The sequence below is a fragment of the Siphateles boraxobius genome, unplaced genomic scaffold (genome assembly GCF_051911475.1).
Source record: "Siphateles boraxobius isolate OS27281-9 unplaced genomic scaffold, OSU_SipBor_1 214, whole genome shotgun sequence".
Classification (NCBI taxonomy): domain Eukaryota; kingdom Metazoa; phylum Chordata; class Actinopteri; order Cypriniformes; family Leuciscidae; genus Siphateles; species Siphateles boraxobius.
The window spans coordinates 96,131-120,000 of record NW_027508827.1 but is presented as its reverse complement, the minus strand read 5'-3'; the positions used below and the strand labels follow the sequence as shown (position 1 = coordinate 120,000).

Sequence of the window (23,870 nt, the reverse complement as noted above, 5' to 3'; positions counted from 1 at the left end):
AGTGGCGGAAACAAGCTTCCATACAATTAGCAATTAGCATTAGTCTAAAAAACGAAATATATTACCGAAAACACTCGACATGTCAACAAAACATAAACAGAACATTTTCCCAAACACATATCGTCTCGGTTACGTATGTAACCCTAGTTCCCTGATAGGGAACGAGACGCTGCGTCAAACGCTGCGGGAACGCCCCTGCGTTGTGCGTCATGAAGCACGTATGGAATCAGCCCAATGGAGAGATGAAACGTCATAGGCGGGTGACGTCATCGACCAGGAAACTATAAAGCACCCCAAAAACACAAGCGCATTAGCTTCTGATAGGCTTGAAGGAAGCGCTAACGGGAGTGCCGGGAGTATGGCGGAGCGACGCAGCGTCTCGTTCCCTATCAGGGAACTAGGGTTACATACGTAACCGAGACGTTCCCTTTCAAGGGAACTTCGAGCTGCGTCAAACGCTGCGGGAACGCGAATACCCACGTCGCCATAGGACCAAATGACCGTCATGTGAGACTAGCGCACAGAGGACGAGAGCACCTGTGCCCCAGGGGTAGAGCTTAAGTCTAGGTCATAGAACTTAATAAAACTATGCGGTGAAGACCATCCAGCCGCATCACAAACATCACTCAGGGAAACCCCCGACAAAAGAGCTTTAGAAGCAGCCATACTCCTGGTAGAGTGAGCTCGGACAACCAAAGGTGAAGGCTGGCCAGCCGACTCATAAGCAAGTGAGATAGCCTCAACCACCCACTTGCTCATTCTCTGTTTAGACGCCGGACACCCTTTCCTGGGTGGCCCGAAACACACAAAAAGTTGTTCTGATTTCCTCCACAGGGCAGCTCTGTGGACATAAGCGTCTAATGCCCTAACAGGGCAGAGTGAATTAAGTTTCTCCTGGTCCGATGACATAAATGGAGGAGGACAGAAAGCCTGCAGAACCGTAGGTCTAACAATATTAGTAGGAACCTTAGGAACGTAACCTGGTCTAGGATGCAGAAAAGCTTTAACCATGCCAGGTGCAAATTCCAGGCACGAGGGTGAAACCGACAGAGCCTGCAAATCTCCGATTCTTTTTAGTGAAGAGATAGCAAGCAAAAAGATAGTCTTAAAAGTGAGAAACTTCTCGGGAACTTCTTCGATAGGTTCAAAAGGAGCTAGGGAAAGACCTTCTAATACAATGGCCAGATCCCAAGTCGGCACCCTCGTACGAACTGCTGGCCTCAGCCTCAAAGTGCCACGGAGGAAACGAGTTATAAGCGGGTGTCTCCCAAGAGAAACTCCACTGAAAGGGACGTGGTAAGCAGCTAGTGCCGCCACATACACCTTTAGTGTGGAGGGGGATAACCCTGTGGAGAAGCGCTCCTGCAGGAATTCCAGCACTGCACCCACTGGGCAGTTAACTGGGTCCTGCAGGTGTTCTCCACACCAAGAAGTGAAAAGTTTCCACTTCAAGGCATAAAGCTTCCTCGTGGATGGAGCTCTGGAGTTAAGAATGGTCTCAACAACCTCGGTTGAGAGACCGGAGTCTATGAGCTGGGCCCCCTCAGAGGCCAAGCCCACAGTTTCCACAATTCTGGGCGGGGGTGAAGTATCGTGCCCCCCGCCTGGGAGAGTAGATCCCTCCTGACCGGGAGCTCCAAAGGAGAACCGTCCAGGAGAGAAATCAGGTCCGCAAACCATACTCGGGCCGCCAGAACGGGGCTACTAGTAGTAGACTGACCCCGTCCCGGCGGACCCTCTCCAGAACTCCTGGTAACAGAGCAATCGGGGGAAAGGCGTACAGACGTGACCTCGGCCACGGCTGCACCATAGCATCCAACCCCAGGGGGGCTGGAAGAGTGATGGAGAACCACCAATGACAATGAGTGGTCTCCTTGGAAGCGAATAGGTCCACCTCGGCGCGACCGAAACTCAACCAAAGGAGCTCCACCACCTCGGGGTGGAGTCTCCATTCCCCTGGCCTCGGCCCCTGCCTCGACAGGGAGTCTGCTACCACATTCAAATACCCAGGGAGATACATTGCTCTCAGAGATAGTAGCTTCCCTTGGGACCACAGGAGGATCTGACGGGCCAACTTGTAAAGCCGGCGAGACCGCAGGCCCCCCTGATGATTTATATAAGAGACCACCGACGTGTTGTCTGATTGAACTAACACATGATGGCCTCTCAGGTCTGTTAGGAAGTGTTTCAGAGCCTGAAACACAGCCAACATCTCTAGACAACTTATGTGCCACGAAAGATGATGATCCTGCCACAGACCTTGGGCTGGGCGACCACTCATGACCGCCCCCCACCCTGTGAGGGAAGCATCCGTCGTTAGCGTTATGCGACGACAAAGAGCCCCCAGCACAGGACCTTTGGATAGGAACCAAGTTTCTCTCCACATGACCAGAGCACGAAGGCAGCGCCGCGTGACTTTGAACGTGCGGAGCGGATTTCCCCTCGGGGAGAATCCCTTGGTCCTGAGCCACCACTGTAGCGGTCTCATGTACAACAGGCCGCAAGGTATAACGTTGGACGCTGCTGCCATCAGACCCAACAGTCTCTGAAACTGCTTGACGGTGAGTAGCTGGCCTAGCTTCACTTGTTTCACAGCTGAGAGAATCGAAGCGATGCGGGTCGGAGAGAGTCGCGCCCGCATCGATACCGAATCCCAAACGACACCCAGAAAAGTGGTCTTCTGGGAAGGAGATAATACACTTTTCTTTGCGTTCAGCCTCAACCCCAACTTTCTGATATGAGCGAGGACGACATCTCGATGCCGAACCGCCATCTGCTCGGTCTGAGCTAAAATCAACCAATCGTCGATGTAATTGAGAATACGAATGCCCTGAAGCCTCAGAGGCACTAGTGCTGCATCCATGCATTTCGTGAAAGTGCGGGGAGATAAAGCTAGGCCAAACGGAAGAACCCTGAACTGGTACGCCTCGCCCCCGAAGGCGAACCTCAGGAACTTCCTGTGTTGTGGAAGGATGGACACATGGAAGTATGCGTCCTTCAGATCTATCGTGACAAACCAGTCCTCGGACCTGATTTGAGACACGATCTGCTTGATAGTGAGCATCTTGAATTTTAGCTTCCCTACCGAGCGATTCAATATGCGCAGGTCTAAAATTGGACGCAACCCCCCATCCTTCTTTGGAACGATGAAATATCGGCTGTAATAACCTGACTCCAAACAGGGAGGTTGGAACCCGTTCTATAGCCTCTTTTTGAAGGAGCGTTTTCACCTCTTGTTCCAATACCAGAGCCTGCTCGGGGCCCACCACTGTGTGCAGAACCCCTCTGAATTTTGGTGGACGACACCTGAACTGGATAGCATAACCCTTTTCTACTGTCTGCAGGACCCAATGAGATATTTTTGGAAGGCTTTTCCACTCTGCCAGAAATTCTACTAAGGGTACCAGCCTCTCGAGACTGGCCTCTGGTGTAACTTGAGCAGCAGACGCAGCGCCCTGTAACGGCGCACCGGCAGGGAACAACTGGTCTGACCGCTCTGAGACCCTCCTCAGAGGGAGCGAGCGTCCCTCGGGAAAGCGCTCGCTGGGATCGTCTGTGCCCCGGCATAAAGGCGGGGTTGGCAGAACGAGCCCCTGAGGGCACCGAGGAGGAATGGGCACCGTAAAAAGAGGTGAACACCTTTCCGCCTCGGTGGGGACCACCCTCAGCATCCTGAACGGCTTGGCGTCAGGACTTCTTCTTAGCCGAAGCCTTCTTAGCCAATATAACTGTCCTCAGATCAGTTCTACTGGGAGAAGGCTTCGGCTGAGAGTGTCACGGCTGAGCCCACTGTCCAGCAGGGGGAGCACGAGACGCGACACTCTGCCTCTGCTGCGCTCTATGTGATGAGCTCGATGACGGCCGGGGCTGCTCCCGCCCAGCAGCCCCAGGGACATGAACTTTAAGGGGAAGAAACTTTTTAAAAGCTGCAGTTTGTTTCTTTTCTTCTTGGAATTTATCGATAACTGAATTCACAGCATCACCAAACAACCCCATGGGAGAAAGAGGAGCATCTAAAAGAAAAGCTTTTTCTCTCTCTTTAATATTAGTCTGATTTAACCACAAATGTCTTTCTGCGGCCACCAGAGCTGCCATAGAACGACCCATTAATTTGGCCGATTCTCTGGTGGCACGCAGGGATAAATCAGCAGCCTGACGCAGTTCGCGAACTACGTCAGTACTGACCTCCTCACTCTCACTCATGTCCCTTAGCAGATCAGCCTGGTATGCCTGCAAGATTGACATAGTATGCAGACATGACGCAGCCTGACCTGCTGCCGAATATGCTTTACCCACCAAAGCCGAAGTGTTTCTTAAAGGCTTGGTGGGTAATGCCGGTGCCTTAAAAGATGATGCTGCTTCGGGGGAGAGATGGCTCGCAAGCGTCTCTTCCACACGAGGCAAAGCACCATAACCATGAGCCTTGGCTCCCATAATATTAGCGTATGTTGAAGTCTGGGGACTAAACACTCTATATGACACCGGTTTTCTCCATGATTTCGACACCTCGGTGTGGAGATCATGGAAAAACGGCAGGCACCGGCGTGGAGGCTGCACACGTGACGGCAAAAATCTCTCATCCAACTTTGATTTAGAAACAGACTCCTGACTAGTCACTGGCCATTCAATATTAAGTTTTTCAACAGCTCTTGTTAACACCTCCATAAGCTCATCACTCTCAGGAGTGTGGGGTGGCGAATCCTCCACATCTCCCTCAACACTAACAACATCAAGTTCCTCAGAACTGGATAGCTGCAGCATTGGTGCCTCAGCCCGAGCGGAAGAAACCGCAGCGCGTGCTTCCGAACCCGGGACTGAGGCACTGGATCTCACAGGTGAAGGGAGAGATAAGGCAGAGCCCGTCTCAAACCCCGCTGTGAGATCCATCTGCGATCCCCACGATAAGCGCCGCCGCTCTGCCTCGGCAGAAGCGGGACCCGAACCGCGGGGAGCGCGCACCGACCCGCTCTCCTCAAAGAGCGATCGGCGGGAGCGGAGCGTCCTTAACGGCAAACGCTCGCAATGCTCACAGTCTGCTCCCTCGAGAGCAAACTGGGCATGCTGAACTCCCAAACAAACAACACAAAGATCATGTGTATCCCCGCTCGTTAAATAACGCGAGCAGGGAGGAACACACTTTCTAAACTGCTGTTCGTCCGCCATAATCTCTCAATATATATATATATAGGGATAAATTGTTTGTGTGGTGCAGGGTATGTAAGACAGACAATATCACACAGGGACAGATTCACATGTAGCGCGACTGAAAGCACAGAAGCTAATGCGCTTGTGTTTTTGGGGTGCTTTATAGTTTCCTGGTCGATGACGTCACCCGCCTATGACGTTTCATCTCTCCATTGGGCTGATTCCATACGTGCTTCATGACGCACAACGCAGGGGCGTTCCCGCAGCGTTTGACGCAGCTCGAAGTTCCCTTGAAAGGGAACAAGCTTATTTAAAAACCTCTAAAGCATAAACACTCATTCAAAGTACCTGGAAAAGGGAGATGTAAATAACCATAAGTTCCCGCCTCCTCAGCACGAGCTGACCAATAAATCTTACACATCAAGAGAGGCGGGACTTAAGGCAGAACAGCCAATCATCAGCCGGTCACACTCAAAGCCGGTGTCATGTTTGAGAGGGAGGAGGAGTCACAATCGCGGACGCAGTTAATAACTCACAGATCCTGGCTCCTCAGCCATCTAGAGTGCCTAGGGCTCAGGATCAATACTTCCAGCCAGAACATTTCCTTCCTGGGAAGAGTCATAAACTATATACAAATGAGAGCGCACGCTCACCATTCAGCGCCTAGCGGCATAATGTGAAGGGGTTTCTGAGGATGTCAGGTGTCATGGCCTCAGCATCATCAGTACTCCAGCTGGGTCTACTGTACATGTGTCCTCGTCAGCGCTGGCTAAAACCCTGTGTACCGGCTCACGCATGGTGATCGGGCAACTTACGCATCAAAGTGAACCCCGGCTGTGTCAGAGCCCTGACTCCTTGGAAAGCAGCTGGCTGGTACCAAACCGGCGTGAGTACAGGAGTGATTTCAAAGAGGAAAGTTATCTCAACAGACCTAGGTTGGTCAAGACCGGTGAGAAGCCTATATATAAATTGTCTGGAGATGAGAGCGGTTGCTCTGTCGCTGCAAGCTTTTATCCCATATCTAAAGGGACACCACGACTTGGTCTGGACGGACAACATGTCGGTGGTGACCTATATAAATGGCCAGGGTGGACTCAGGTCCACCAACCTGCACACCATGGCCAAAAGCCTTTAATATGGGCTCAGCACAACCTGCGCTCGCTGAGGACGAGCCTGAGCGCCAGGCTCTCTGAACTAGGGCGTAGATATGCTATCCGGAGACAGAGTTCCCCAGGGGAACGGTTCAGCTGATATGGAGCATCTGGGGCGAGGCAGAGGTCGACCTCTTCGCCTCAGAAGACAACTTTCATTGCCAAACAGGGAGAGAGGGTGTACAGTGCTCTTGATAGCCCCTCTCTGGAGGAACCAGCTATGGTTCCCCGAGTTGACTCAGCTGCTAGAAACAGCCCCAGGGCCTATTCCGCTGATGAGAGCCCTTTCCTCACAGGCGAACGGAAGATCTGGCATCCCCTACATGTATGGCCCCCCAATGGGTACACAGGGACTTCTCAGAAAGGGTGCTGAAAACTATTACTGAAGCTAGAGCGCCCTCGACCAGGCGTCTTTACGCTCTAAAAGGGTCAGTGTTCTCCGGCTGGTGCACAGCTCGGGACCTGGACCCCTCATGCGGAGTGCCGAAGGTGCTCTCCTTTCTACAAGAGCTTTTGGACGCGGGGTGTTCCCAGTCCACACTCAAAGTCATCTTTATTTATATAGCTCTTTTTACAATACAGATTGTTTCAAAGCAGCTTTACAGAGATAACAGGAAAATATTGTTGTAAAGCCGAATAAAGGCGAAGAAAGGCGACAGTGGCAAGGAATAAAAACTCCATCAGTGACAGAATGGAGAAAAAACCCTTGGGAGAACCCAGGCTCAGTCTCAGTCCTCCTTTGGCCAATGAACGAAACACTGTATGATTATGATTCAGGCAGCATTATAAGTCAGAAGTCAGATGGGATCAGAACTTTCACAATATTTATCCAGTTCATCTGGTTAGGGGTCGGAGACATCACGCCGGTATGGAGATGAGTTTGTTGAGGTGTCCATGAGGCCTTCACAGTGTTGATGAGGCTGGCACTTCAGGGACGTGTTGTTGTCGTGTCTAGGCGCAGGTCCTTCATCAGATCTGGATACGGCCTGGATCCGGCGGACTGCGGTAAACCCCGGGATAAACAGAGAGACTAATATTAGCATAGACACCATCCTTCTCATGATGTACCAAGTACATCAGGATTTATGGGAAGTGTCAAAGTATATGTGGCGGCCATAGCAGCATTTCACGCTCATGTGGCTGGGCAATCACTGGGAAAAAGTGAACTGGTCGTGCGTTTCCTCAAAGGGCCAAAAGGTTAAACCCACCCTGACCCCCCCCGGTGCCTGTCTGGGACCTGGAGGCCATTAAAGGAGCCCCATCTGAGCCGCTGACCTGAAGCCTCTTTCCCTCAAAACAGCTCTCTCACTGGTGCTAGCATCGGTCAAGCGAATGGGTGATTTGCAAGCGCTGTCAGTGAACGCTTCATGCCTTGAATTCGGGCCCAACGACTCCAGAGTCGTCCTTAAGCCAAGGCATGGGTATGTTCCTAAAGTGCTCTCGACTCATTTAGAGCAGAGGTCATCTCACTTTCAGCTCTTCCCTTGTCAGAGGATGAAAGAGATGCGAATTTACTCCGTTCAGGCAGTCAGAACAGCTCTTCGTATGTTTTGGCGGCTGCTCCAAAGGGCTCACGGTCACAGAGCAGAGATTATCACACTGGATAATGGACGCTATCTCACTGGCTTATGAGTCTAAGGGCCTCCAGTGTCCCATAGGCATCAGAGCTCATTCCACGAGAGGCATGGCCTCATCTTCGGCCTGGTCGAGTGGAAAACCACTTGAAGATATCAGTGCGGCGGCCGGCTGGGCCTCATCTTCCACATTTATTAGATATTATAACCTGAAAGTTCCTGCTTTCCAAGCAAAGGTTCTTTCAATATAATAAGTGTTAAGCACATAACTATAAGGCCAATGCATATATATGGTCCTAGTTCACACATTTTAAAAGGATTGGCCCTCTCTAGGCCCATTCCTTGGTTCCCTATAGACGGCTCAACACGGGTTTGGTCACTATTAGGACTCATAACTTTACTCTCGGGCTCCGGGACTTCTGCCCTGGGCTTTAGTGAGGAGCAAAGTTGTAAGCATGCACGGCGTTTCGAATGGGGTTCCCATAGCATATCCCATATGGTATACTCCAACTACGGGGTGTGTCGTCACATTTCACTTCCATTCTTTCGGGGTAAATAAAGAAAATAAGTATACACTGTATTAATGAAACAAAACCACATAATTGTACTAGACATGTGAAATAGTGAAATTTGTGTCCACAAACTGAGAAAGTCTAAAAGCGATAGATTGCGCCCCGCTCTCCTCGAGATCTATTTGAAAACATTAAAGAAAATGATCTAAGACAAAGTTTATTATAATTATAGGGTAAGTGAAGTAAAAAAAAAAAACAACATGTGAAAATAATAAAAAGTCCAGTTTACGAGAATGGGATGGAAAATGAGACCCAGTATTCACTACCAATTTGTTAGGGGTTAAAAAAAGACCAGTTTAATTTATAAGTGCGTAGCCTATCCACACATCATGACAAATAAATTATTATTATTATTAGTTCATTGTGATAACAAGTCTACATCATATCTCCAGATGTGCATGACTGAACAGGAACACCCCCCCCCCCCCCCCCCCCCCCCCACACACCCCAGCTGTGCACGCGCTCGGCTCGTGCGTGTGGTGTCATGGCGTCCGGAGAGGAGGACGGGTCTGTCGAGGAGAAACAAACCAACAACAAGAAGCGAACAAAAGGCACAATCGCCACGGCATGGCTCACCTTCTACAACATCGCCATGACAGCCGGGTAACGCACCAGTTTGAGCTGCTTTTACTAACTGAGTAATACACTCATGTGTCTCTGAATACACTCCTGTGTCTGGTTATAGTTTCGCCGCATTGTAAATCACTCGACTGGTTGTTACTTAAAGCTACTTTTAAAGCTCTAAGAGAGACTATTGGGTTGCACTGTCATTGTTACAGTGTAATTATACATTGAAGTACTTAGTAATATTAATTAACTACATGTACTTACTATGGGGTTAGGGCAGGATTGGGATTTGCTTGAGGTTTACTTGCATGTAATTATGCATAATTTACTGTTATAACTATGGTAAAGTATATGTAACAAGGACACTGTAAAATAAAGAGTTACCGAGTGTTGCATTAACCCCGCACTGGTGCAACTGTTGTATGTTATAGTGGCCAGCTGTTGGTTATACTGGGATATTCCTCACAGAAACCGAAGCTCAGTGTTTCCTAATACGGATCCGCGCGCGTCACCGCGATATGTTTAGAACTCGCTCGACTGGCGAAATTCAACAAAGAATAAAATGCACGATAATAATCACGAGATTAGTTATTCACTTCAGCGCGATTTCATTCAGTGTAAACCTCTCAATTCTTGTGAAAAACAATGCGCTTAATTCTATTGGGTAACGCTTTACAATAAGGTTCATTAGTTATTATTATTTAATGTATTAACTAACATGAACTATAACAATTAACAATACATTTGTTAAAGTATTTATAAATCTTTGTTAATGTTAGTTAAAAAATACAGCTTTTCATTGTTTGCTCATGTTAGTTCACAGTGCATTAACTAATATTAACAAATACAACCTTTGATTTTAATAATGTATTAATAAATGTTGAAATTTTAATATTAACTAAGATTAGTAAATGCTGTAGAAGTATTGTTCATTCTTAGTTCATGTTAACTAATGATGAGTAAATTATACATAATTACATGCAACTAACGCTAAACCAACCCCTCATCCTATAGTAAGTAATGTAGTTAATTATTATTACTCAGTACCCTGTAACTCTGTAACCTTGTATTGAATGGTATATCCTTTTAGTAAAATTTTTTAAAATATTTTTCTGTGAGAAAAAAAGGCTTATCAATGAAGAACTGAAATGTAGGTTACTTAATGAAAATACACTTACTTTCTCCTTTATAAAGTTTACTTTGTACTAATGTCAAATAAAATTTTAAATCATTTAGTTTTAATAATTTTTCGTCATGCTTAATTACACTTATTGTGATGTTCTGACTAACATACACATGCAGCCTGATTATAATTGTAACTATTATTAGTATTACATTTAAAATTAATGTATTTTAAATGTACTAAATCGCAACTTCGCCTTTACAAATGTGCAATAAAATGTAACAGGACATACAAGTTTCAGCAGAAATTACATTAAATGGTCATTCCATGTCAAATGGAACCAAGGTTAAAAAAAAAACAATTACTGAAGAAAGACGAACATAAATAGTGATGAAAGCCAAAATATTAAATGTCACGGATGTATATTTACTGAGTAATCCACTATTTGGAGAATTACATAAATTATATCATTTGTATATGGTAAAAAAGACTTTAGAAAGATGACAGCATCGTGTTATTTCCACACACCGATTAGAAGGTCTATTACATCTGTTGGCTGTTCAAAAATGAGAAAAAGCACTTCTTGTGTTTTTTGTCCCAGGTTTGCATGCCTGTAACTCAAGAAATATTAAAGATATCTTAATATCCTTTCAGATTCTGGTTCTTGATAAAGTTTTCTTCTGCTATCTTCATTTTAAAGGCTCTGTATGGTTCAACACCAGAGATATGGAGATCTAAATGTGACATGTGAGTAAATGGGTAAATTTTAGACATTTTCATTGGTCAAAAACCAAATGTGCTCCACTGTGCACACTTATGATGCTTTTTTTTATTTAAAGGGAAGAATAAATAATGTGGATTGTGGAAATTAGAAATGTCAAAACTATTGCATACAACACACCTCTCTGAGTGCCAAAATGCACAGAAATGGTTCAGGCTCATTAACTTGCTCTCAAACATGTATTTATATTTTAATCAGTTTCAATGTTATTTGAATGAAAGGATTTTGTTCGTGAAGCAGGCAAGAGTTCGAATACGCTGTGTCGTAACTACGTGTTACCACATTGACATCTCAATATCTCTGGGATTGAACCATATAGGACTTTACAAATTAAGATTCCAAAAAGAAAGTTTATTAAGAATTACAATAGAAGGATACTGAGATATCTCAACAGATCCAGTTACAGGCACGCACACTTTGGGAAAACAATATTTATGGCACTCGGGTATATTACATGCAATTGTGTTGATAGAAAAAAACCCCGAGATACATTTCTAGTTTCAAAAATATTTGTTGTTCAGATATTCCCCTTTAAAAGAAAAAAGCATCATCTGTGTGCACTATGACCCACGTTTTGTTTTTGACCATTGAAAATGTCTAAAAATGACCCATTTACTCACATGTCACATTTAGATCTCCATATCTCTGGTGTTGAACATCACAGAGCCTTTAAAATGAAGATAGCAGAAGAAAACTTTATCAAGAACCAGAATCTGAAAGGATATTATGATTTATTTAATACTTCTTGATTTACAGGCATTCAAACTGGGGCAATAGAAACACAAGCAGTGCTTTTTCCCATTTTTGAACGGTCACTGTTGGCATATAATGCAACAAATATTGCTAAAGTCAACAGATTTGACTAATAGACCTACTAATCTCTGTGTGAAAATAACAGAATGATGCTGCCATCTTTCTAAAGTCTTTTTTACTCCGCTGAAAATTGGCTCCAAATCTCATGTAAAAATTGTCATCTTGACCCTCTCTCTACAAAACAGTGGATTATTCAGCCAATATACATTCATTACATTTAATGTTGTGGCCTTTTCTTCATTTATGTATTTCTTTTCACCAAAATGTTTTATGTTTTTTAGCCACTGACCTTTGGCTGAGTTGAAATGGAATGACCCTTAAGTATATTTTAGTTTGCTAAAAATTATTTAGAAACTTATTATTTAGAAAGGCACAGATAAATAAAAAAAATGCAGTAGGTGAAGTCACTTCCTGTCAAGGTCACATGGATTCTGATGGTCACATGACCTATGGACACGTTCCACTAACGTTTGACAGAAAATCATACAGTGGTTTTGAACGACAACCTTATGTTAAAATCATTTAAGTATTTTTTTTTTCGTTGTTCAATGATTTGCCCAAATAAATGCTAGTGCTCCCTCTCTTTAATATAAATTAGTTTGATATTTTTTCTCCTACGCAATAACTTAAATGCATGTAAGTGTGGCTTTAGTGATTAATACTTTTTACTATGTATCTTTAGTTAAATATCTATTATTTGTCTAAGAAAACATGACACGCTATAGTGCTCTTTTTCCATTGTCAGCCATTTTGTAATCATTTCCAAAATCATATTGGAGAATATCTAGTGCAGTCCCATAATGCATTGCAATGAGAGGTGCACAACCCATGTGCTCTCAACAACTATATAATGCCTATAATGCACTGTGAGTGCCATGTTGGGTGACTAGTTGAGTTTGTCGGTTAACTGAATGTCACTTCTATAGACGTTGTATGTGGTCTTTTATTTTAGGTGGCTTGTACTGGCTGTTTCCATGGTCCGCTTTTACCTTCAGAAAGGCACCCATAAAGGCTTGTACAAACATATAGCAAGGACACTAAAATGTTTCCAGACATTTGCACTATTGGAGGTAAGATCAAATGCCTTTAACCACCATGATATGTGATATAAACCTTTACTTTATTTTCAAGTGTTTACTTTATTTTCCATCTCGAAGAAAAATAAAAACCCTCTCCTGTGAAAAAAACTTTTCTGAACCCATTTATTACCGGTTTACTTTTTGTATTAACCATTGCTGAATGGGGTATTCTCAGGAAACAATATGTGCCTTAACTTAATTTGGAAAAGTTTCCTCCTGCTCAAAGTCTTCCTTGACCACAATAGAAATAAACCAGTTTTTGAGTGGCAAATTCTATTAGCCCGAATCATCTGCATTTCAAACTGTCTTGCAGTAATCTTTCCAAATCATCACTCGCCCTGTTTTATTTAGGGAGAATTTCAAACAGCACTTTTGCGCGCTTTCACTGCAAACGGTGAATGGTGGTCTCAAAATCGAGCCCTGAGGAACGCCATATAAAAACATATTTAGGGAAAATAACAGTGGTCCCAAAATCGAGCCCTGAGGAACGCCATATAAAAACATATATGGGGAAAATAACAGTGGTCCCAAAATCGAGCCCTGAGGAACGCCATATAAAAACATATTTAGGGAAAATAACAGTGGTCCCAAAATCGAGCCCTGAGGAACGCCATATAAAAACATATATGGGGAAAATAACAGTGGTCCCAAAATCGAGCCCTGAGGAACGCCATATAAAAACATATATGGGGAAAATAACAGTGGTCCCAAAATCGAGCCCTGAGGAACGCCATATAAAAACATATATGGGGAAAATAACAGTGGTCCCAAAATCGAGCCCTGAGGAACGCCATATAAAAACATATTTAGGGAAAATAACAGTGGTCCCAAAATCGAGCCCTGAGGAACGCCATATAAAAACATATATAGGGAAAATAACAGTGGTCCCAAAATTGAGCCCTGAGGAACGCCATATAAAAACATATATAGGGAAAATAACAGTGGTCCCAAAATCGAGCCCTGAGGAACGCCATATAAAAACATATATAGGGAAAATAACAGTGGTCCCAAAATCGAGCCCTGAGGAACGCCATATAAAAACATATTTAGGGAAAATAACAGTGGTCCCAAAATCGAGCCCTGAGGAACGCCATATAAAAACATATATAGGGAAAATAACAGTGGTCCCAAAATTGAGCCCTGAGGAACGCCATATAAAAACATATATAGGGAAAATAACAGTGGTCCCAAAATTGAGCCCTGAGGAACGCCATATAAAAACATATATGGGGAAAATAACAGTGGTCCCAAAATCGAGCCCTGAGGAACGCCACAAACTAAAGCGGCCGATTTAGAGGGAAAATTCCCTATAAAATGTCCTTTAGATAGATGCAAACCACAACTCGATGTTCCAAACAAAAGTGAGCGACTAAATCACTTCACAAAAGGCCAATCCTCAAAGCTTTGGTCACTTCATAGAAGTAATTTCATGATTAATTTTGATAACTGCGTGAAAACTGGTCATTCATTTGAGTATCTTACAAGTATCTGGGATTTAAACTAATTTAAAACCAATTATAATTATTGTATTTTTTTATTATTATTAAATGTATTTACCAAGTATGGAAGCCCTGAACCGCAAGGTAAAAAAAAAAAAAGCCCTGAACCGCAAGGTAAAAAAAAGAAAAGAAAACTTATCTCGTTATTTCGACATAATATCTCGTTATTTCGACATAAGTCGTTATTACGACATAATATCTTGTTAATTCGATATAAGTCGTTATTTCGACATTAATATCATTATTTCGACATAAATATCTCCTTATTCGACATAATAAGGGGACATTCTAATATGCATTAAGCTACTTAGCTATTACGCTATTTAGCGTTCTTATAATGAGTTTCTATGGGAGGAAAATGCTTAACGTCAAATTAAACGCTTTGCGTTCATATTCTGGACTTATCTGATTTTTGTAGTATACTTTATTATGATTTTAGTATCATATTGATTAATAAATGCATGCTGGTCAAAATGTCAAAATACTGGTCCGTCATTAACAGGTAAATATGCAGGACTAATGAGTACTACTACATTTACACTTCAGCTTCACTAATATGGGAACATGATTAACTAATCAGTATGTAATATCACATTTAGGACTGAGGTAGTTATTAGGTAAACAATAATTACTGAATGTGATTAGCCTCATTAATTAACTATCTACTATAGACCAATACATCGACTGATATTTGGCATTTTTTTAATATTTTAGAAGTTGCCATCTAAAGTACAGGTCTGTTTATTTTACAGTTTTATGTTTCAATCATTTTCAAATTTATGTTGCTTTTTTTTTTTTGCAATGATGTTCAACAATTTATGGGACTGGGTAAAAAAGACATGAAACATCAGTTGAGTCTTCTAGCATGCTTATATCTATGTTATGATCTATTTTAATTTCTTTTACTTACGCTTTGGCTGTTTTTATTTCAGATCGGACACTGTGCTATTGGTATGTACTATATTTTAAAGTGCAATGCTAACATATTTGATTCCAGGTGTTTTCAGGTGATATTTTTCAGGTGTTGTCTTTGGTGTGTTAAAGGAATTGTGCGGACATCTGTAATTGTGACTGGGGTCCAAGTATGTTCTCGGATATTCATGGTCTGGTTTATCACAAACAGCATCAGACAGGTCGGTGTGCATGATGAGGACTTGCAACTAATAATGTTCCCAATAGGAATTATGGGAGATTTTCACTGTCCGCCAATCTCTAAATGGGCTGTTCAATTTTAAGTATTGTCTTCTTTCATTTGAAACGCATGCTAAGATTCAGAACGAGGAGAGTGTGATCTTGTTCGTAGTGGTGTGGACGGTTACAGAGATCACTCGCTACTCTTTCTACACTTTCAACCTGATCCACCATCTGCCGTACTTCATCAAGTGGGCCAGGTACTCGAGGCTCTGCACGGTGTGCTTTACTGAGCATGCTGATACTCACAAGACCATGCTTTCGAGTCTCACAATATGGCTGCGTCCGAAATCGCATACTTCACATTTATTCATTTAGCAGACGCTTTTATCCAAAGCGACTTACAAATGAGAACAATAGAAGCAGTGAAACTAACAATAGGACAACAAATATGCAAGTGAAGGCTAAGTCCCTTCCCAGTTTAATCTAACGCAGTACGTGTATTATAGATATAGAATAGAAGATAAAGTGTTAGTATTAATGGATCAAGTGTCAGTGGACTGGTAATTCCAGAGACCGATGGGAAAACAGAATAAACTGCTTGAAGACACCGGGAAGGTACGCTGGTTGCTAGGATTGCGCCGCCTCCTACGTTTGACATTTGATTTACGCGTGTTAGTAATAGTAGAAATTTGAAAACACACAGTGTAAGAGAGCTCACAAACAGAAAGATGAGAAGAAAAGTTGTGTTTAAGAGAAAGGAAACAACAAGAAAATAATTATCTGAGGCCATGGGAGAGGATTGAACGACACTGAAGCGACGCGACAGTAACAACATGGCGGATATAGTACATCTAGATTACATTCATACTATTTAGAAATAATTTCTTAGTGGTGTCAAATTAATTACTTATTCAAAATAAGTACCCACTCAAGAGAGTGTGTGATTTCAGACACAGGCAAAGTCTTATTTCAGCTCTTATAGTAGAAATGAGCTCAGAATCCTAAAATGATTTCATTGAGCAACTGACATTTAATTGTGTGGCTTTTTTTGGAGGGGACCTATTATGCAAAATTCACTTTTAAATTCAATTCAATTCAAATTTATTTGTATAGCGCTTTTCACAATACACATTGTCTCAAAGCAGCTTTACAGAAAGTGCATTTCGGAAATGTACATAGAAAAATACAGTTAGTTAATCATGTATTAATTTATGGCATAACATATCGCCGGCGTTGAGTCGTCTCTTCACAGGCGTCGAGTCGTCTCTTCACAGGCGTCGAGTCGTCTCTTCACAGGCGTTGGGGGATCTAAAGTCTCCGTGAGAGGCTGGATACAAACTGGAGCTGACGAACGCTATTTACCTCGGGACTAGCGTCCCGAGATAACAGCAGAAAGGCAGATGGGAAATAATTAGCATAGCTGATGTTCATAATGTTAATGCATTCGAACTGATTCAGCAGTAGTATCAAAGGTTAAGCATTAAGTGAATGCTTGGTTAAAGAGATGCGTCTTTAATCTAGTTTTAAACTGGGACAGCGAGTCTGAGTCTCGAACAATATCAGTAAGGCTATTCCAGAGTTTAGGAGCTAAATGCGAGAACGCCCTCCCTCCTTTAGTGGACTTAGATATCCTAGGAATGACCAGAAGCCTCGAATTTAGTGATCTTAAAGAGCGCGATGGATTGTATGGCGATAGAAGGTCTGTTAAATACACAGGAGCTAAACCATTTAGGGCTTTATAGGTCAGTAGGAATACTTTGTAATTGATACGTAACTTGATAGGTAACCAGTGTAGAGATGATAAAATAGGTGTTATATGATCATATTTTCTTGACCTAGTAAGAACTCTAGCGGCTGCATTTTGCACTAACTGTAGCTTGTTTATTGAGGATGCAGGACAGCCAGCTAATAAAGCATTACAGTAATCTAGTCTCGAGGTCATGAATGCATGAACTAACTTTTCTGCATCAGAAACAGATAGCATGTTACGTAGCTTAGCAATGTTTCTAAGGTGGAAAAAGGCTGTTCTTGTAATATATGAAATATGATTTTCGAAAGTCAAGTTGCGGTCTAGTATAACACCCAGGTCTTTTACTGTAGTGGATAAAGTAACAGGACATCCTTCTAAATTAAAGTTGTATTGTAAGGAATTTTGTGGGTAGTTTTTTGGACCAATAAGTAATACCTCCGTTTTATCTGAATTTAATAGCAGGAAATTACACGTCATCCAGCATTTTATATCATTTAGACACTCTGTCAATTTAGATAAGTTAGTGTTTTCATCTGGTCGTGATGAAATATATAATTGAGTGTCATCAGCATAACAGTGGAAATTAATTCCATGTTTTCTTATAATATTACCAAGTGGCAGCATATATATTGAGAATAGCAGAGGGCCTAACACCGATCCTTGCGGCACTCCATAGTCTACTGGCGTTATCTTTGATTTTTCCCCATTTAAACAGACAAAATGGTAACGGTCTGATAAGTACGATCTAAACCAGCTTAATGCCTGTCCCTGAACACCAGTGTAGTTTTGTAGTCGATCCAAGAGTCGATTCAATACGAAACTATTTTATATGTTTGGCCTCAATAAATTATTTCGTAATATGACTAAATGCCTGGTGGTTCTAATGCACAACAAAGCAACTATTTTATCACATAAAAACTTAATTTCAATATATGAGACATATTAATTTTGTATGGAATGCTATTTATTCCATATCTAATCTAGATTATATGAAACATTATTATTCTAATCTAAAGATAACCAAAATACTTTAGTGCAAGAACATAGTTCATGTCTGGACAGTGTTGTGTGAGAGAGAGAAAAATCACAGGACAGGTTAATCACTTTTGGAGGCTGATTTATCATCAAAACAAAAATAAATTACAGATTAGGTGGGTGAGGGCGAGGGTGATCCTCGCTCCGATGCGGGACAACAGGTCATCAAACTGGGTGCGGGACAGGCGGGAGTACCGCTGAAACTGGCCGTCATCCAGGCGCAGCTCCTGGAGCAACTGGAGGAACTCGGCACACTGGGAACGCCTCCGGAGGGTCTGTGGACCCGAGCACGGCGACGATGAGCCCTACACCGCTGCTCTCCAGAGCAAATACAGAGCGGTGACTCTCGCTGAGCACGATCAACATCAGCCATCTTGCAAACAGACAACCGCCTAGCACTCGCCCCTCCCACAAGAAGCGGATTTCGCCTCAGGCCCGCGTCAATTTCGCTTCAAACTTTTGCTTTTTAATGGATTCAAAACGTTCAAACGTCTAACTAGATGCGATAAACGCTCTATTCGCGTTTGGTGTGAACGCAGCATTAGAGCGAAGATTGCAAGCCAGGGCTATAGTATCGTAGATGTTGTGTCGCCCAGATCCAGCCCTCATCTGGCACGCGTGGAATCCACATGGACCAGATGTGGCCCGGATCTGGGCCGACACTATGTTGCTGCCTCGGCAGCCTTTCATCTCACTTGCACAAAAACACATTCAGTATTCAAGAGTGTTTAACTCTCTTCTTCTGCGATCCAGAACAGCAGCACAGCTGAAAGATTTGTTTGAGCGTACGAAATAAAATAAAAAGTAACTAAGTAAAGCAAGAAGTTACTTTTTAGGGAGTAACTCAATATTGTTACAGATTACTTTTAAAAGTAACTTTCCCCAAAACTGCTAATTCTCCACAACAGTGGTTAGCAACCCTGATCCTGGAGTTCTATAGTTTAGGGCTGCAACTAACGATTATTTTGATAATCGATTAATCGGACGATTATTTTTTCGATTAATCGATTAATCGGATAGAAATTAAATTAGATTTTTTTTTTATAACTAAATAAAACCGTAAATCAGGGTATTTATGTGTAAAAGTGTACTTTAAAAAGTGCAAAAGCCACACATTGAGTTACTAATATCAATATTTGCATTGTTTTTAATGATAATTGCTGATGGCAAGTTGACAAACATGATTATTGTTAAAAAAATGATATCCAACATATTATGTTTTAACACAATTTTTGTTAAAACAAATTTACACAGACATGTTGTTCAGATGTGAATATCTGAACTAAAAACAAACTAAAAACATCTAAAATATATAATTCATTTAATTTTTATTTAAAATTAATTATATATAAGGAATATAAGGATAAAGAATATAATATATATTATATATAACATATAAAAGAATAATATAAGGATAAATTGATTAAATAAATATAGAAAGACTGAAAACAATTGTGTGAACGTAGAGCCGCAGTAGATCGCGTTTGAAAAACAATTAAAACTTAGTAGACAAATGCTATAAAAAGAGAACGGAATGGAGGTAACGTTACCCAGCAAGCTAACAGGCTTGAGTAAAGGACAGGAGAAATGATGCATTAGTGCACAAGCATTCGCTGAAAACCACTGAGTACAGTGACTAAAAAACAATATTTTACTGCTGCTGTTATTAACTGCCTTTATATTTAGTGCTTCGCTTTGTAAACACCGTTTTAATTTAACCTATTTCTGCGGTAGCGCTATTTTAATCCATCACTTACGTTGCGAGCGAACTGATTGCGCAACCTGATGCTCGAGACAAAATACAGACATCCCAAGATCCCGGAAGTCCCGGGAGTCTCCCGCATATTGATTGCGGCTCCCTGATGCCCGCGAATTAGTTCAAACTCCCGAAATCTACTATGGAAATCTAGAGCGCGCAAGCAAGAGCGCACATGCGAGACAGAAGAGACTGCTCCAAACCGTGTAGCGCGCGCGCTCGGCAGAGCGCCTGAGGGAGAGAGACCTTGCGTGTGTGTGCGTACCAGTAAACGCTCCCCGTGACGTAAGCAGACCAACTAATCGATAATAACATTCGTTGACAACGATTTTCATAATCGATTTTATCGATTAGTTGTTGCAGCCCTACTATAGTTTCGAAACACTGCTTTGAAGACATTTGCAAATCATTTGTTTCTAAACCAGTGATTCTGAGCGAGTATCAAACTGAAGTCACATGATTTCAGTAAACAAGGCTTTGTTACATCAATGGACCAGGACCAGCCAGTATGCATGTGTCTCGCAATGTAAATAACTTTCCCCAACACTGAGTTACAAAATAATTGTTGATATGTGTGTTTGTGCGGTTATAATGTGTGATGTCACATTTACTTCCCTGCTTTGTCTTCTTCTTATGTCCTGTTTTCCTCAGGTATAACATGTTTATTGTCATGTACCCACTGGGCGTGGTTGGTGAACTGCTGACCATACAAGCTGCCTTACCGTATGTTCGGAGATCAGGCATGTTCTCCCTCAGGCTTCCCAACAAATACAACGTGTCCTTTGACTATTACTACTTCCTGATCATCGTCATGCTGTCCTACATCCCATGTAAGAACTCAATGATACACAAGACCAGCTAAATGCTACTGTCTAATCCTGCTAATAATCTGCTACACTATTTATCTATCTATCTGTCTGTCTATCCTTATTTAAGCTGACATTCTATCTAATATTTCTAATTTATATATCATGCTAGCAATGTGCTAAAACATGCTAGCCAACTGATAAAACATACTAGCAACATGTTAAATCATACTAGCAACATGTTAAATCATGTTAGCAATGTTAAAACATGCTAATTAATACTAACAACCTGTGCTACTGTCTAATCCTGCTAATAGTCTGCTATACTTTCTCTGAATAAACGGAGCATGTCTACAGTTGCATTGCATATAACTATAAACTATTGATTTTGCATGATGTTACGTTCTGTCGCCTAGTGGCATGAAAAAGTGTGAGATCATCGCCATTTTGTTTGACACAGCATCAAATGTAAACGAGTGCTCTTTTGCTGAGTACTGTGTAAATTACAGTATCTCTGTTGTGATTGCGGCTTGCAATGATTTGATTTTAGTGTTGATAAACTTGCGGGACGGTATGAAAGCTTTGGAAGCCAAGGCTGATTTTATGATTAGATTAAGGTATTTTTACATTAACAACATGCTAAAACATGCTAGCAAACTGTTAAAACATACTAGCAATTCATGTTAGCAATGTGCTAATTCATGTTAGCAATGTGTTAAAACATGCTAATTAATACTAAAAACCTGTTAAAACATGCTAGCAAAATATGATTATTCATGCTAACAACATGTTAAAACATGCTAGAAATGATAAAACATCCTAGCAACATAATTAATGTTAACAACATGTTAATTCAAATGCAAAAACATGCTAGAAATGTGTTAACTTGCTAGTAAAAAAAATGATTATTCATGCTAGCAACATGTTAAAACATGTTAGAATGCTAAAACATGCTAGCAACATGCTTATTACTAAAAACCTGTTAAAACATGCTAGCAAAACAATAGTTAATGTAAACATGTTAATTCATGTTAGCAATGTGTTAAAACATGCTAGCAACATGCTTATTACTAAAAACCTGTTAAAACATGCTAGCAAAATGATAATGTTAACAACATGTTAATTCATGTTAGCAATGTATTAAAACATGCTAATTAATACTAAAAACCTGTTAAAACATGCTAACAAAACATGATTATTCATGCTAGCAACATTTTAAAACATGCTGGAAATTATAAAAAATCCTAGCAACATGATAATTAATGTTAGCAACATGTTAATCCATGTTAACAAAATGCAAAAACATGCTAGAAATGTGTTAACTTGCTAGTAAAAACATAATTCATGCTAGCAACAAGTTAAAACAGGTTAGAATGTTAAAACATGCTAGCAACATGCTTTTTAATACTAAAAACCTGTTAGAAAAACATGATCATTCATGCTAGCAACATGCTAATTAATGCTAACAACATGCTAATTCATGTTAACAACATGTTAATTCATGCTAGCAATGTCGTAGCAATATTAAATTCAAAGCTTATAAACCGTTCAAACTTTAGTTCGGCTTTGTGAAGCCAGCATAATGTTGTCCCGATGCTCTTCCCTCTGTAGTCGTCACTGTTGTGCTTCTCTCGCAGTGTTTCCTCAGCTCTTCTTCCACATGCTGCGTCAGAGGAGGAGGGTTCTGCACGGAGAAGTCATAGTAGAGAAAGATGAGTAGAGGAATCCATCGGATATATGAGAAAGTTTATAATAAAACAATTAAATATGAATCAATTCTAGTACTATTAGTTACGATCGACATCCCCAGCAGAACCGGCATCAAGGTTCTCCCAGCTGTGTTTCATTTCACAAGGACGGCATCGCTTCACTCGTCAGAGGAGATGTGAGGAGAAGTAGAGGAGGATCCTCTGTGTTTGAGAAAGAGCATCGGATTGAAATCTGCCGTTAATAACGATTATCCTCGCGTCGAGTCTCTCCGGATCCGGACTGGACTGTGGTTTTCTCATCCATGTTCTTGGACGGACAGATTACAGATTAAAATAATGAATACTTCTTCATCTTTATCCATGTGAAGGTGTTACAGCAAGAGTTTTCAGCACAATAGCAAAACCTGTGGGACTGACAAAACAATGTATAAACTGGGTTTTTTATCACTTTTCTTCTTTATTTCTCACAATGTCATTCACACGCAATAGAAGAATTCAATAAAAAGGAATGTAATTCAAATAAACATAAATGTATTAATATACACTTTAAAAGGGTTTACCTGTTTAGTGTTTATATCGTCATTGTCTAGATATCATGTGGAAGGTTATCAATTATTAGTTATTTTCAGGAGAGTTTAGTTTTGACTATAACACCAGGTGTAATGTGATAAATGTGTATTTCTGTGCAAACCTGCAGCCGAGACGAAGAGCATTAGTCCACAATCCCACTCATTTACATCATACGAGTGTGACTTTTATCCCAATATACCACAGTTTAGCCTTTAGTCTGGACAGAATACGTTGGGATACATGGTTTACACGTTTCCTGCTAGTGTGCACTATGACTATCTTTGTTGCTTCAGTGTTTACAATCTAAACTAGAGTAAATAAACTGGGAAGAGTGTGTACAGCTAGTGCTCTGTGTTAGCGTCATCCAAGACTATTTATTGCTAAAACTTTAGCTCATTTAGCTCTCGGACCTTCTGTGTTGTTTTGTTTTTTATTTATAATTTTTGTTTTTTCCTGTAAGGATCTTGAGTTCACAGCTCTCTACGGTGCTTTACTTTATTCTTCTGTGCAGCTGAGGAGAGAACGTGGACACGGTGTGACATCATAACATACAATTGTGAAGAACATTTTCATGTCATTTAATTCAATGCCTGGTAATTGTACTGAATGAATAAAGATCTTGTAGAAATAAAGAAAGAAACAATACAAATAACTATGACTATATACTTCAGCATTATTATTGTTCTCGTTGAGAAATATACTGTAAACACCCTCAGAGAATAGTTTAGGATAAAAGCTTAATTCGTTAGGTTCGTAATATTGAGAGCGAAGGTCAAATGTAGAAATCAGACATAAACACTATTAGA

The 23,870-nt window shown here is 41.5% G+C and overlaps 1 protein-coding gene across 1 annotated transcript; it reads left to right on the top strand.

Annotated features, from left to right (window-relative positions):
- Positions 1–8,890: 8,890 nt before the first annotated feature.
- Positions 8,891–23,716, top strand: hacd1 (3-hydroxyacyl-CoA dehydratase 1). The gene is made up of 7 exons (XM_077237951.1): positions 8,891–9,045; positions 12,679–12,796; positions 15,237–15,255; positions 15,349–15,437; positions 15,574–15,695; positions 20,631–20,809; positions 22,423–23,716. Exons 1-7 carry the CDS (start codon positions 8,927–8,929, stop codon positions 22,503–22,505), a joined length of 729 nt encoding a protein of 242 aa, XP_077094066.1. The 5' UTR covers positions 8,891–8,926; the 3' UTR covers positions 22,506–23,716.
- Positions 23,717–23,870: the final 154 nt, after the last annotated feature.

What these genes read in the sequence shown, in the direction of transcription:
- hacd1 (XM_077237951.1), top strand. Translation starts at nt 8,927, where the DNA reads ATGGCGTCCGGAGAGGAGGACGGGTCTGTCGAGGAGAAACAAACCAAC. An exon ending in TCACAAACAGCATCAGACAG is followed by an intron (nt 15,438 to 15,573) that starts GTCGGTGTGCAT and finishes ACGCATGCTAAG; the next exon opens with ATTCAGAACGAGGAGAGTGT. An exon ending in CATGCTGTCCTACATCCCAT is followed by an intron (nt 20,810 to 22,422) that starts GTAAGAACTCAA and finishes CTTCTCTCGCAG; the next exon opens with TGTTTCCTCAGCTCTTCTTC.